The sequence below is a fragment of the Octopus bimaculoides genome, chromosome 2 (genome assembly GCF_001194135.2).
Source record: "Octopus bimaculoides isolate UCB-OBI-ISO-001 chromosome 2, ASM119413v2, whole genome shotgun sequence".
NCBI lineage: Eukaryota > Metazoa > Mollusca > Cephalopoda > Octopoda > Octopodidae > Octopus > Octopus bimaculoides.
In genome coordinates, this window is record NC_068982.1 from 37,786,100 (window position 1) to 37,801,469 (window position 15,370).

Sequence of the window (15,370 nt, forward strand, 5' to 3'; positions counted from 1 at the left end):
TTTTGGAGAGGCTTTCAAAGAACCCCCTCCCTGTTCAGAAGACCAGATTACTCATTCTTCTCCTCAACTAAGGTAAGTGATCTCTCACTTCTTTTCTTCCTACAAACGTGGCATTACCCAAAAGTGTGTTGTATAAATGCACATAGCCCAACGTCAACTGGGAAGCATAGCCAGATGATGTCATTGCAATGGAGTCAGCCACCACAAAGGTTGAGGTAGGAAAACAATGATAACGGGAGCAAAATTTAACCTTAACAAGTCAATAGATTTGCAACTTGATGTTTGGAAAGGCAAGTTCATGGTGGCCAGCATCTTGGGGCACTGAACTGACAGACTAGTTAAGGTACCTGGATCTGTTTCAGACAAGATCTCCAAATGGATATGAGCACGATTGCCAGTTTCATTAGAGATGAGATGATAAGAAATTATTCCTGAAAGACTGGACAGTAATGGAGAACATGTACATTGTCTGCATTGTGTATTGCTGCCTAACCATTTTTGCTTCAAGCATGTTATCTGTTTCAACAGCCTTGGTGTGGTGGGCTCAGTATGTTGTGAATGCTGATGCACATACATGTGCTGATGCAGAGATTCTTGAATAGTAAACTGGTGTTGCTGCCTTTTATCAGGAACATTTTCCAACAGTGCATTTCTTTGATGAAGCAGCAGAGTTCTGAGTCAAGTAAAGCTTAGAGTCTTGAGTCAAGCAAAGCAAAGCTCAAGTGGTTTAATTTTTATAATTCCTCTTTTGTTTGTATCTGTAAAATTGTTTTCTATTTACTCATGGCATGTTTCATGTATCTTCTTATTATTAGTACTACATTAATCATAGTAGTTCTGGGATCCACATGTAGGGAACGCTGTCAAGAGCCTTCTGGCATGCTGTGTTCAGACCCTTCTTTTTTCTTTCTGCATTCTTTGGTTAGGGCTTTGTTGATCAGTAATTGATCTTTACAGCCATATGAGGCTTTTGCAGGATTTCTTCCAATTTATTGGAAACGGGTTATTTTTTTTCCAAATGTTTAATGTAGTTAAGGCATTGTAGTGTGTATGAAGGCAGTTATGGGTTTACAGTTTTTTAAGAGCTGGTTTCTTTAGTTTTGAGGATTAAGATAGTTTTTCTCATCAATGAGCCAGTTGGATGGTTTTTTTCAGCTCTGTCAGATCTAGTTAAACATCTCTGTACCTTATGTGTCCATGTTAAATATTCTAACTATAAGTTTGGAATCTAAGCAAGTGCCTTCAGTTTTTTTTGTTTTTTTTTTCAGTAGCAAGGTAGCTTCTGTAAATTGTTTTGATGTTGTGTTATTCTTTTGTAATTCTTTTGTTGCTCATACTTCTCCCCGAAATTCTTCTATTCTTCTTGCTGTTTGTACTGCATCAGTTTCCGTTTTATATTTACTAAGTTCTTGATAAAATTATTTTGGGTCAAAAGCAAATTGTTTTGCTCAAAGAATTATTGTTTTTTTTTATTGATGAATTCATTGCAATTTAGGGAAGACCTCTTATTTCAGGCATTTTAAAAAATTTCAGACACTTATTATTATTATTATTATTATTATTATTATTATTATTATTATTATTATTATTATTGTTTTAGGTGGTGAACTGACAGAATCGTTAGCATGCTAGGTGAAATGCTTAGTGTTATTTTGCCCATTGTTACATTCTGAGTTCAAATTCTGCAGAGGTTGACTTTGCCTTTCATCCTTTTGGAGTTGATAAATTAAGTACCAGTGAAACACCGGGGTCAATGTAATTTACTATCTCCCACCCCCAAATTTCAGGCCTTGTGCCTATAGCAGAAAGGATTATTATTATCATTATCATTATTATTATTATTATTATTATTATTATTATTGGATAAGTTTTATTTCTTTAGTTTTTGCCTCCTTCCTTTTTCTCAATTGTGTTGTTTTGTTATTGATTTCACTACTGATTGGGAGATTTTTTTTCTCGTTCTCTATCTCTTTGTATACATTTATTTCCCATGTCCCTTGCTTGGGGTCTGATTCTCTCATTTCAGTAGATCTAATGGAGTACTGACTTTTCTTTGTAACTACAGTGACTGATGCACATACTATTTCATTTATCCTGATATTGATGTCTGTATCTGTTGTTGCTATTTTATTGTTGTAATTCTTGAATAATTCTCACTTTTAGATTGTCATGGCTATGATTGCCACTTTCAGAATTTCCTTTTCTTAATTCTTTCTCGAAGTGCTAAATATCCAAGTGAGGTGTATACTGCAGGCTACTCTTCAGGCCAATGGTATCTTGATTAAATGAAGTTTACATTGTTGTTAGGAGGCACAATGACAAATCCACAACCTTCCACCCCAATAAATCACTATTGTTCCTGAAAATTGTTTTTTTATACTTTCTACAGATTGCTTGAAGCTCACCTTCTTCCTACACCTTGATCCTTGGATCTTACATTTACATATATGTATGTGTGTGTATATATATATATATATATATATATATATATATATATATATACATTGACTTGATTGGTGTTGACATTTAAGAGGAATGGATGATATGAGCTTGGATGAAAAGTAGTGGGATTTTATATTAGATATTATACAAGAAAGAAGAGCATCAAGAAATGTCAATTTAAAATAAGTCAAAAAGATTTAGGCTCTATAAAAACAAAGGATATCAGTGGATGGAGAAATGTTGTAAAGTCTAAATCCCTATCTAACTTATGTCAACAAAATTGCACATAAAAGCATTAATGGTTGTTCTTATAGTAATGGTAGATAAATGATGTTTGCAATGGTTGCAACTTTTGTGGCATTGATGACTTTTTTCCAAATATTTTTTGTCAGTATGTGTTTTTCTTTTTTGCCTTATATTTTACCACCGTAGTATTAACCTTCACTATTTTACTAGTTGTTATTAATTCTTTTTTAACTAGATTCTTTTCTTTAACCTAACATTTCTATTTGTTAATGTATCTTCCATTCTCTTTCATCTCAGATACATCTTCAAAACACTTTAATATTACTTGGACCAAGTGTAGTTATTTATCAATAATACTTCAGTGTACTGAAATTGTTGTATGTTACTTTCCTTTATTAGTCTGTTTAGAATTTCTTATTCAATTTCTGCACTTTTTGGTTATTGGCCTGTTCAGTGTAAAGCAGGGTCAAGTAATTAGATTTGTGTTTTTTAATGAATGCATTTATATTTATCTTGACTGTCATATTGTTGTGTAGCTTCAGGTTATTCAGCTCTGATCAAGCAGACCTAATCTAATCATTTTTAAGATAACAGTGTGTGACTCAAGGGAAGTTGTTTCCTATTTCTACCATATAGAGGTACTCTAGTTGGATTCATGGTTCCTTTAGTTTGATTGTAAAATAGTTCTAGTTGAATATGTGGGACTGGGTAGGTGAAATTATAAGGGGTGCTCAAATGTTCCTGGCTTTAAGGGTACTGTGAAAGGCCTGGTTGGAAGTCCAACCTCCCAAGTTCTTTTACAGGGCTTAGAAAAACTGAAGGACTGCTGCAATAAGTGTGTGAATCTGAGAGGGGAATATGTTGAATAAAATCATAATTAACTGATCCTCCTGTATTTTCTATTACCCAAAGCCAGGAACTCTTCTGCACCATCTCATATTGTTTTCTTTTTGGAAATCATTCTTGTTTAGAATTCTTATAAGATTCTTCAAATTTGTTTTATTAGTTATTCATTAACCACAATGATGTAATAAAATAAAATTAATTATTAATCAGCTTTTATCATTAAAAAAATGAGCAAGACTAAAAATTGCAAAACAAAAAGCAAATGACAATTAAAAACAAAAATCATGTTTATGATATGTAATTGAATACATAAAGGAGTTAGTTTAGAATTTTATTTACCAACATACAGTATATCATTGAATATCATTTAGGACATATAGAAAACAATGTATACAGTGCAATTATTGAACATAAATAATTTATGTTACATCAGCATTTATGGGTTGATATTTTTGTACAGATTTTATTTTCTTAATCTATTACAAAACATGATGTGCCTCTTGTCATTGGCAAATTATTCATTTACACATAGGTATAGTAGATTATAATTGTTACTGATGGCTTCTAATGCTATGCTAATTCAGTTCAGTTAGTAAGCTATTGCTCTATAGAGTAAGGAGTTGTTTTAGTCCCAGTAGTCTAGCTATGTGTTTTATATTCCTTTACTTTAGATACAAGCTATTGTCAGCTTATGACACATTTCCATTCAACAAGTGTCATCCATTTGCATCTCATGTCCATACCAGCAGCTGCCCTCCTGTAAACATCAATTTAAGTGTTTAGTGCTTGTTTACTCATTTAACCTACTTGTGATGTGTCTTTCATACATGTTTCATCCAACAAACATGTTATACTGAACTAATTTTCTGACCAGCCTCTGTGGATCATCAACAGTCAATGTCAAGTCTCTCTACCATATAATCATATACTTCTTACACTAGGTAATACCAAAAATTACATATGGGTAGGTAATCCCAGAAATTACAGACCTAAACAAGTAACTACTCTTATACATCTTGTGCATTTGAATCCCTGGTTTTCTGTCAATCTTCTAGATGTTCTAGCACACTTTTTTTTTTATATTGTTGCCTGCACTGAATACCAAGTGCAGAGCTTTTACTTATTGCTCTCCTGCATACTGAATGAAGTTACATAAAACATGACACTAAGACAATATATTGATCATTGCCTGAGTCCTTCCAAATTTCAAACTCTTTCTGTAATAGTTCAACAGTTCTAAAATGACCAACACTCTAGTGATAATGCACTGGTGAACAACAAGCTGTACATTAGATTATTTTCCTAAATTCTTAACAAATTTCCAGTCTTTCAAGCACGCACGAGACTACAGAGCATGTTATCTTGTCAAAGGTTGTCATTAGGGTGACAAATAGATAGATTGCTGAACTGAAATGATATGAAAAAGAAATGAAAATAATCTCGATTGGTAAATAACTTAGACTGAGCAAGAAGTGTAGTTTGTTTACATATTTTTTATTGTTAAAATTCCCTCACTTAATGCAAGGGCAATTACATGTGGCATTTTCTAGGGCCAGGGAATTATCTAATATGGCAATAAGGGTAGTTGAAACCAACAGGCAAAGCAAATGAGAAGGTAAAATTCTTACAAAAACATTGTGTATAAAGAAGTATTGAGAGAGTAAATCTAGAATTTTATTAATCTTGTGTATATATATATCATTCATATTACATTCAGTTCATGCAGCTTGTAAAGTATTTTCTGTGATCACATACAATGCTTATTTCATACAAGTTTAAATTGGCTCATGTTTTGTATTTCTGTTTCTATATGTATGTCACACAGTTTGTGCAGTCCCATTTGTAATGTAGAATGTTTGTATCTAATTCAGTGAATAAGCTCATGTTTTTTTTTTTATGTACATATCATAATCATATGAAGTATAGTTTGTATTTATTAAATATGTAATAAAGATAATAAACATTTAATCAATATATATGAATAAGTTTATCTTTTAATTCATCTTTTATTTCTCTAAACTATAAAGCACACTATGTCTGTCAGATGTATTACAAAGAGGTAAATAAGCAATACCATCAAAATTCATTTGAATTATATTTAAAAGCACTGTTTTGATTAAGTGACAGGATATCAAAAGATTTTTTTGAAATTCCTTGTTTGTGTTCAATATACTAACATAATGTTTTCACATGTGCCGACTAATACCATTGAATTTCCATGGGTCCTGCTAGTTTAAGATATTTTCTGAATTTTAGACTGTTATAAATACTAGAAAAGATCCATTTTAACTAGTTTAACTGTTCAATGTGGTGATAAATGTCTGTCAATGGTTACAATTATTTTATAAAAATATTGCAAGTAGTAATGTTTCAGAATGGGTCTTAAATTGGTCACAATGTGTTATTAATTGGAAATGTTTGTATCTTTTGAGTCTAGGACATGACAAATTTCTGTAAATAAGGTTATTAGTTTGAGGCAACAAACACAACTTCCTTTGAAGAAACTTTGAAGAAGCTCATTGCTAAAATGATTAGATATGTTCTATATTACTTAGCCAGCCTCCCATTGATGTACAATTTCTAGCCAAGAAGACAAAGATGAGGAGATTAGTGCCATGTACAAAAGTCAGTACAACACTAGTGATGGATTATAAACTGTAACCTGCAAATTGAGAAACTGATGTGGGATTAGAATGTTGCAGGAAAGAATTGCAAGATGGATTCTTCAAGTCAAGGCATCTGGCATGAGACCTAGGGGTAAACTAAGAACAAGGTGGTTGAATAATACCCTTGGTCTTAGTTGGTCATGCTCGGGAATCTAGCCAGGAAGTCTAATGATGGTTGCTTTTGATGGAATCTTATAGAAGTGGTGCCTGAGGTCTCTACCCGCAAGACCCTCCCAATAATAGCGGGCAGAGAAAATGGATGGACTTTATGATTTTCTATAAAAGCATTTCACATGTATATGTTAGGGATTGCACCTAGAAAGTTACCCTCAAAGGCACAAGTCTGGGCAAGGTTGTTTATGAAAGATCAGCAGTCACTCATGCAAACCACCCTCCCATCTCCACACCAGCGATGTTGTCCAAGGAAATGGCAAAGACTAATACAGCTCAGCACCAGTGATGCTGCAACTCATTTCTACAGGTGAGTGAACTGGAGCAATGTGAAACAAAGTGTCTTGCTCAAGAACACAACACACAGCCCAGTCCAGGAACTGAACTCACTACCTCATGATTGTAAGCCTGACACTCTAACCACTGAGCCATGCACATTCACTGGGTAATACTAGTCATGTAATTATCAGTGTTTGGTTAACAAGTGATCTCCACTAGCCAAATCCACTCACAAAGCTTTAGGAGCTATAGTAGAAGACACTTGCTCAAGATTCTATGTTGTGTGATTGAATCTGGGACCACATGGTTTGAAAGCAAGTTTCATATAGTTGCTAGGTGTAAACTTTCTGTAATTTTAATGCTATTTAAAGCTTAAATAGTGTATTCATGTTTTATCTTGTGTCAGAGATCTACCTAGTATGACAAATAAATTTTTAGACAGATTCACACAAAAAAAAAAAAAAAAATTTAAATGACTTTTAAATATGGAGTATTTTTTTGAAGGACCACATCAGTTTCACTGAGTTCTTAGGAAGGCCATAATAAGCCATAACAATAAACTTTTCCCCTAAGTCCCGATTGTTGAATTCAGTTACCACACCACCACGCCAACAAAAAGCTACATCTTTATATTATAGGGATTGAAACAAACAAATGCTTGTAGTGGGGGACAAATACAAACACAAAGAAACGCAAATATATATATATATGTATATAATAGGGTTCTTTCAGTTTCCATCTACCAAGTTTACTCACAAGGTCAGCCTAGGACTATAGATACTTGCCCAAGGTGTTGTTCAGTGGGACTGAACCCAAAACCACATGATTGGGAAGTAAGCTTCTTACCCATGCAACCACGAGTGTGTGTGTGTATTTATGTTTGTATATGTATAAAATAAGTATGCTATTGTTAATACTGCTGTTATTGTTGTATGATGTTATTTATCATTAGTATTTTACTGGAGTTGATACTGAAATTACATTTTGGAAATTTCCTGTTTTACTGAGACATTGTTACTTTTATTGGTACCAGCTCAGGAAAACATGTACATGAATAGAAGCATCTGAAGACGAATATTGATATAGTGATAACTTGAACCTACCTTGCAAATATTGTTAATGCTTTCAAAGCCGCTGTTTTTTATTCCATTGCTGATTATTTTATGATTATTTTTGTAATTGTTTAACTCATTTTTATTTTATTCACTATTGTTTTCTTCAAAATTTCAATGTGTAAGAAACAACAAAATTTGGAAAGAAATAAAAAAACAAATTCAAATTTCATCAAACCTTGATGAGAAAAATTTCCCTCTAAAATAAAATCCTAAAATGATTCTTAATTACTCTTAGTAATTACTGCCAATGAGATTATATACAGTGAGGAATTGCAATGGCTGAGTGAATAAGGTGTCAGTGTCTCAGCTGATGAGTTGCAAGCTCTTATTTCTCTCAGCCATTGCACTCTAAGGAATTTTACAAGGTAGAGGAGTGAAGAAGAAGTAGAAGAAAAAAAAAACCCGGCAAAAATAAAGAAAAAAGAGAAAACAAAACAAAAAGAAAAAAACACTCAGTAGTTGTAGAACATCAGATTAGTTAGAAACTGATAAGTAATTTGGTGGTTAGCAGTATCGAAGTTTAACTCTTTAGCATTTAACCTGGCCATATCTGGCCAAAATATTCTGCTCTCTTTATGTTCAAATTAGCCAGATCCAGCCTCTCACACCTACCCTACAATGTTAGTCTTATCATATGATAAATTCAAAACAATGTGAATAAATAAATGTTACATTTGATAGAATAATCTGAAAGCTAAAGGGCTAAACCAGCCATATCTGGCCAAAATATTCTACCTGTTTCATCTTCAATTCAGCCAGATCTGGCTTCTCATACCTACCTTACAGTGCTATTTTAAAAATAAACAATCACACCATTGAAATCTTAACGCTATGAGACAATGCATGAACAATGTGAATAAATAAACATTACATTTGGCAAAGGAATGTGAATGCTAAAGGGTTAATGTTTTCACATAAGACTACAATGGAATTGTCTAGAAAAAATATAATCTATTATTTTTTGACATTCAAAGGAAACTAATGGAGTTGGTTATTGATAATGTTATTGAGTAGTAGTGGTAAGCTTGTAAGCTTATGTTAAGATGAAATTCAGCATGAACATATATGAATATCTAATCATAAATTTATAGATATGTCACAAACATAAAATGATGTTTTTTTTAGCACTTTTTAAGCAGAAAGGTATTGTTTTACCTGGAGAAATAAAAGCCCTAATCATTTGTCAGTTATCCAAAAATTATGTTTACATCCTGTCTTTGATAGTATTATTCTTGTTGGTTATAAAGTTGGTTTTAGTGATTTTGGTGATATTAATAATGAAAGAATGATGATAATTATATATACTGATAGTCATACACTTTTAATTAATATTCTCACTTGATATGTGCATCAGCTTAACATTAAATCTAATGCCTACCAGATTGATTAAACTCATAGTCAATGAGAGAACCCCTATGCAGTTGCTTGAGCTAGAAATAGTAGTCAAACATCCCTTAATACTCCTTACCATCATGAAAAAGAGGACACATTGGATTATGTAGTCTTAGAAACCCTTAAATAATATGGACTGGTCATAGCTAGTATCCCTTTGTTCATATGCCTACTCTGTCAAAGTTGACTTGGAGCCAATAACTCATAAGCAAGCTAGCTAGAAGAATTAACAATTCTGCCATATCGTCTAGTCTCAATTGTATAAGGTTTTATTTCACTTACTGGTGCCGCACAGGGTATAATTCATATGGTGACTCAGGTTTATAGTAGATACCAATCTCATCAATTCTGTAAAGTGCTTCCTTATTCTTCATTCTATTTCTAAATGTGGCTTAGTTGTTGAGAAAACTTTGATAATCACAATTTCTTAATGATATCCAAATGCTTTCTTCCTGTCATATTTGCAACAAGTCTTGAACAATGGTTTTTATTAATTATTTTTTTCTCAATAATTAATATTAAAATTTAATTTTATAATTTTCCAATCTACTTCATAATCTAATAAACTTTTAATCTTTATCATACGTTATCAATTACTATTGATTTTTCTAAATGTAAACCCAGTTGAAATGAAGAAAAGCGTTTAAGTGATATAAATATTAAGATTTAATGCATGCTGGTGAATGTATTCAATATGCAACATACATTTTCTGTAGAATTTGAAGATCTTGAGTAGGAATATGTGAGAAAGAAACTAGTTTTATAAGTGCCTGTATAAAGGTATAATAAAAACTTATTACAAGAAAGATACATTTTTGTTAAGACTTTCTAATAATGATTAGAAAAATTTAAAGTGTTTTATAGCTATAAACTAAATCTGAATTTTTATTCAATATTTAAAATCATACTAAAGCATTTGTGTGAATGCTGTTTTCAATTTAGCTTATGAGAAAGGACAAAATATATGAATGAATGAGAAAAAATAATCAGAGACACCTGCTACATGAAAAATTCATAGGAAAATGAGCACAAGCATTACTTGATGATAGTTTATTTTCATTTTGTTCCTTTTTACTTCCACTTTTTTTATGTTAACATGAGTTAGATGAATATATTATTGAGGCCATATTTTACAGCCAGATACCATTCTTGTCACTAACTCTTATCTGTTTTTAAGTAAGTGATCTCTTATTTCACATATCTTTAAAGGTGGAAAGTCAGTTGATGATTTGATGACAAGAAATGCAAGTAATGTCACTACTTGTAGCTCAGTAATTTTTGGAGAAGCACAAATTCATACAAACAAATGAAACACATGCACACACACACACACACACACACACACACACACACACACACACACACACACACACACACACACACACACACACTAATGACAAAAAGGCATTGTGAAGAATGTTACAGTGTTGAAATATGCAGATGACATCAAATCATGCCTTGAGATAAAAAGAACAGACCCTCTATGTTATAGACCTTTCCTGCAACTAGACCTGGACATAAGGCAACAATGGATTATTGACTGGCAACTTAAGCTGGCTCTGGGAAAGTGCACCACCATGCATTTTGGGAGGAAAAACCTAACTTTTACATACTCCCTCTACAACAGCAATCTTGAGAAGTCTGCTGGTGAACATGAACTGGGAATTATTGTCAACAGTGATTTGCACTGGACAAACCACATCTCTAAAATTGTCAAGAAGGCTAAAAGTGTCTTAGCATCACTCAATAAGACCTTTGTCAGTTGCTCTCCATCTATCTATTTAAAGCTGTATATGATTATGATACATCCACACTTACTGTTTGCATCACCAGTCTAGATTGATTACTTAGCATGTCAATCTCCTGGAAACTGTTCAGAAACATGCAACCAAAGACCTACCATCAGGCATCTACCATACTCTGAACATCTTGCTTCACTGGGTATGGACACATTGAAGCTCCAATATCTGGCAACTGACTTGGTAGACATCCACAAGATTATCCACCATCTTTCCAACAATCCTGGGCACCTTTTTGAATTCCATATATCTGACATTCATGGGAATGTTTACAAAATCAAAAAACAACACAACACCCATGACTTTCGGAAACATTTTTTCACTCCCTGAATTACTGAAGCATAGAATAAACTACCTGCATCAGCTGTTAGCTGTCAGGACACTCCATCCTTCAAAACTTTCATGATTCCCAAAATTTGCCAGCAGTACACCTGATATCCCCCTTTTTTTTTTAAACAACTCCTTCACTATTCACTTCTTGTGCATTATTCTATGTACTGTTCATCCACTTTTGGTTACTTTTTCTGACGAGATGTAGTGCACTTAAGCACTGTAAACAATAAGTTCATTATTATATATTATTATGTATCATAAACAAGACCCAACTTCTAATAAAGACTAATTCTAATAAAGGCCTGGAAAGCAAATTATGACATTCCTTAAGCAAACTGTATAACCACCCCTTACAAACAATTATTGCAAATACACATGACAAAAATAGAATATTGTGTTCTACCATAATAGTTTCACTTAGTTTTTTGCATACCAATTATAGTATTATGAAATTTCACAGGAACATGTATAAATGACATAAACACTGAAGCAAGCATTTTATAATCTACCATTCAATTCAATTAAAAAAAAATTTCCACAAATTTCTATTCCCCATATTCTATATATATTTACAATGACTCGACCTCATAAATGCATTGTTACATAACATCTTAATTTTTAGTATAGCATGTAATGAGGAGTATACTTGATGTTGATAGTATGGAAATAGTTTTGGATATATGACAAAATCAATAGTATTTAGTTACATTCCTTATATTCCAAGTTCAAATCCTGTTGGTGTCAACTTTTGCCTCTTTTCTTTGGGGCTTGATAAAACAGTGCATGTCAAGTACAATGTCTGACTAAATTGGCTATATTCTGCTATCAGAATTTCTGGCTTTGTAATTAAGTTAGAAACTATTATAATTATTATTATTTGAGTCCTGAAGTGGTAGAGTTGATGAAGGACCAAACTAAATGTTTTTCACTATTTAGTTATGTCCCTTCATGTTATTTGACAGAATTGATAGAGTGCCAGAAAAAATGTTTTTCAGCAGTATTTAATTACATGTAGTATTTCATTATATACTGAGTTCAAATACTTTCACAGTCGACCAATTTAATCAAGTACACCTGTCCTTACTTTCAGGCTCAATAAATTACGTAAAAGTAATATACTTGGGATTGAATGAAGAGAATGTATTCTTTTACACATTTTTGGCCCTGTAAGAAAATGTGAGAGTAGTGAAATGGTAGAAATAGTAGAATACTAGAATGAAATGCCTATACATTTTCAGTTTAGATTTTGGTGCACCTGGCTTTGCCTTTAATGCTTCTACAATTGTTAAAAAGAATACTAGAAGTATATTTGGTTTGATATAATTGAATTTATACACCTTTGCTACAAATTTGTGGCTTTGAATCAAAATTAGATACCATTGTTGTTATTCTTTTATATTATCTAAATTGTTGTTTTAATTTCTTGCCCACATTAATTTTTTTGGGGGATAACATGGAGTATTTGTTCTCTTTGTATAACAATACCATAAGAACAAATATACTATTATGCTAGTAAGTGACTGTGCCAGCAGTAGTGAGAGCAGTTTTATAACAGTTCATTGTTTTACTTTATAATTTTGTTCGGATTTTATAATTTTTTCCTTTACATACTACAAATATGTTACATAAGAAAAATTACTTAAATATATACAATTATATATTTCCACATCAAACTGAATTTATATGAAAGCAACATGTCTAATTCTGTAGGCCATTTTGGTTTATAAGTTACACAACAAGCAACTGTGAAATCTTACACAGGCAAGATAGGTTACTGATTAAGTTTGGTGAGGAACTAACTACTATTTAGTCATCAGTAGGAGTAACACTGATGAAGATCTTATTTCTCTCTTTTGACTGGCATTCCATCTTATTCCCTTCTTCCACTCCCCTTCTGTATGTATTTTATCTACTTAGACTCTCACCTTTCATAGCAGTAGAGTGAAGTGAGGTTGAAGGATAAACACATCTACATAGTTTCAGCTGGTAAACCAACAAGATATTAAAAAGTGTGAGAAATATTAATTGAATATTACTCTCTCGAACAAACAGGATTTCGTTCTATAACTTCTTGAAGACATTAAAGTGTTTTGTAGACAAAGACAAATTTGATATCATTTTACCAATACATTGATAGTGTTCCATGTTTCACACTTCATGGTACTGTGGCTATGTTAGGAATGATGATGAAGAAACCTAGTTTTTGTGTCTCTTCATAGATCAGTTCGCAAACAGTTTGCTTTTGTTGGATATATTACATTTTGGCAAATTCTAAGAAGATAATTTTAGACTATTTTTCACCTCTTGGATTACCAGTTTTCTGAATCAAAGAAAATCAGTTAAAATGGTTGAATTCAATAACAAACATGCAAGTCGTGTAAGTATATATAAATCATTGGTAGTGGTTATAACCTTCATAATATGAAATTTACCTTGACTTTGAATCCAGTTAATTGTTCTATTGCAATGATCAAAAACTTATTTTGTTTGCATATTCAAATTTACTGCACATAAAACTAATATATCCAGATACAAAAACTAATCTGAAATAAAATGCTACAAATTAATTTATATGTACATATTTTGTAAATAACTTTAAAATTTATATTTATTATATTTATAGTTTATTCTTAAAATAATATTTTTTCAAACTGTGCATATCTTCTTATTTTGTTTATTCAGTCACTATGATATAGTAAGTTAAAAGTTTTGTGATTTTAAAAATTTAATTATAATGAAAATACCTTATATTACATTTAGAATATATACAGAAATAACACAATTAATTAAAAATTAAAACTAACCTTTTTAAGAAAAATTATTGTTCTTAATATATTTATGTAGCTTTTTGATGGTGTGGAGGTGGGATAATTAAATTCAACAGTTGTGATTTGGGAGAAAGTTAACTGTTATGGCCTATTAAGGCCCTCTTAAGAACCCAGTAAAATTGGTGTGATCCTTCAAAATGTTAGTTTTTATTGATAACTGTTTTATCCAAAGTAGATGGCAAGTGTATTCAGTTTTTTAGTAGCACTCTGGGCAAATGTCTTCTACTGTAGATCCAGGCCAAACAAAGCTTTGTGAGTACATTTGGTAAATGGAAACTGAAAGAAGCCCATCATGTATATGTATGTAATATATGCATGTATCTATCTGTGTGTGTGTGTGTGTGTGTGTGTGTGTGTGTGTGTATCTGTGTGTGTGTGTGTGTGTGTGTATGTGTGTGTGTGTGAGACACATTGTGTTTGTCTTTCATCACTGCTTGATAACTGGTATTGGCTTGTTTACATTCCATGTAATATAGTTGATTAGCATAAGACATTGATAGAATAAGTACTGGATTTAACAAAAATAAGTATTGGGGTTGATTTGTTTGGCTAAAAAACTTCAAGGCAATACCCCAACATGGTCACAGTCAATGAACTGAAATAACTAAAATATAAAAGATAATTAAATTAGTACATACCAGTGGCAAAATTGGTTGAATATTTTACAGTTTTTAGTTGTATACCTATATATACTGAGTTCAGATTCTACCAAGATTGACATTGCTTTCATCACTTTGTTGTTCATTAAATAAGTACTAACTGAGTGGTAGAGTAAATATAATCTGCTCCACTCCTCTCACAAACAAAATTTGTGCTATGCGCCTGTTAGAAATCAGTATTAAATTACTACGCATATTATTTAATAATAAATTGTTATGTATATAAAGTAAGTTAAATAACATTATTTTTTATTGGGTTTATAATTCTCATTGACATTATCATGGTTATTATTGATTACTGAGAACATTGTTCTATTAACAATAGTCATCTAATCTTGTTGATTTATGTTATGCTTTTATAAAAAAACATGAGCATATATAGGTGCATGGCACCTTGAACGAGCGTCTTCCACCTTTGCCTGAGGCTTACCAAAGCCTTGTGAGTGGATTTGGTAGACAGAAACTGAAAGCCCACCAAATATTTGTGTATGTGTATGTGTATATATATATATATATATATATATATATATATATATATGTATACATAATGTACATATATAAGTGCATGTATATATAAATATATGTGTGTGTATA

The 15,370-nt window shown here is 31.9% G+C and overlaps 1 protein-coding gene across 5 annotated transcripts in view; it reads left to right on the top strand.

Moving 5' to 3' along the window:
* LOC106873463 (voltage-dependent L-type calcium channel subunit beta-1) overlaps positions 1–15,370 on the top strand; it is a 303,996-nt gene that overhangs the window by 115,539 nt on the left and 173,087 nt on the right. Inside the window, exon 1 of one of the 5 annotated variants that reach the window (XM_014920842.2) lies at positions 13,142–13,666. The exons of the other annotated variants lie outside the window; for them this stretch is intronic. Coding sequence (XP_014776328.1) covers positions 13,634–13,666 — 33 coding nt within the window. The 5' untranslated portion in view covers positions 13,142–13,633. Of the gene's footprint in view, positions 1–13,141; positions 13,667–15,370 lie in introns of those variants that run through there. 5 annotated transcript variants of the gene reach the window in all.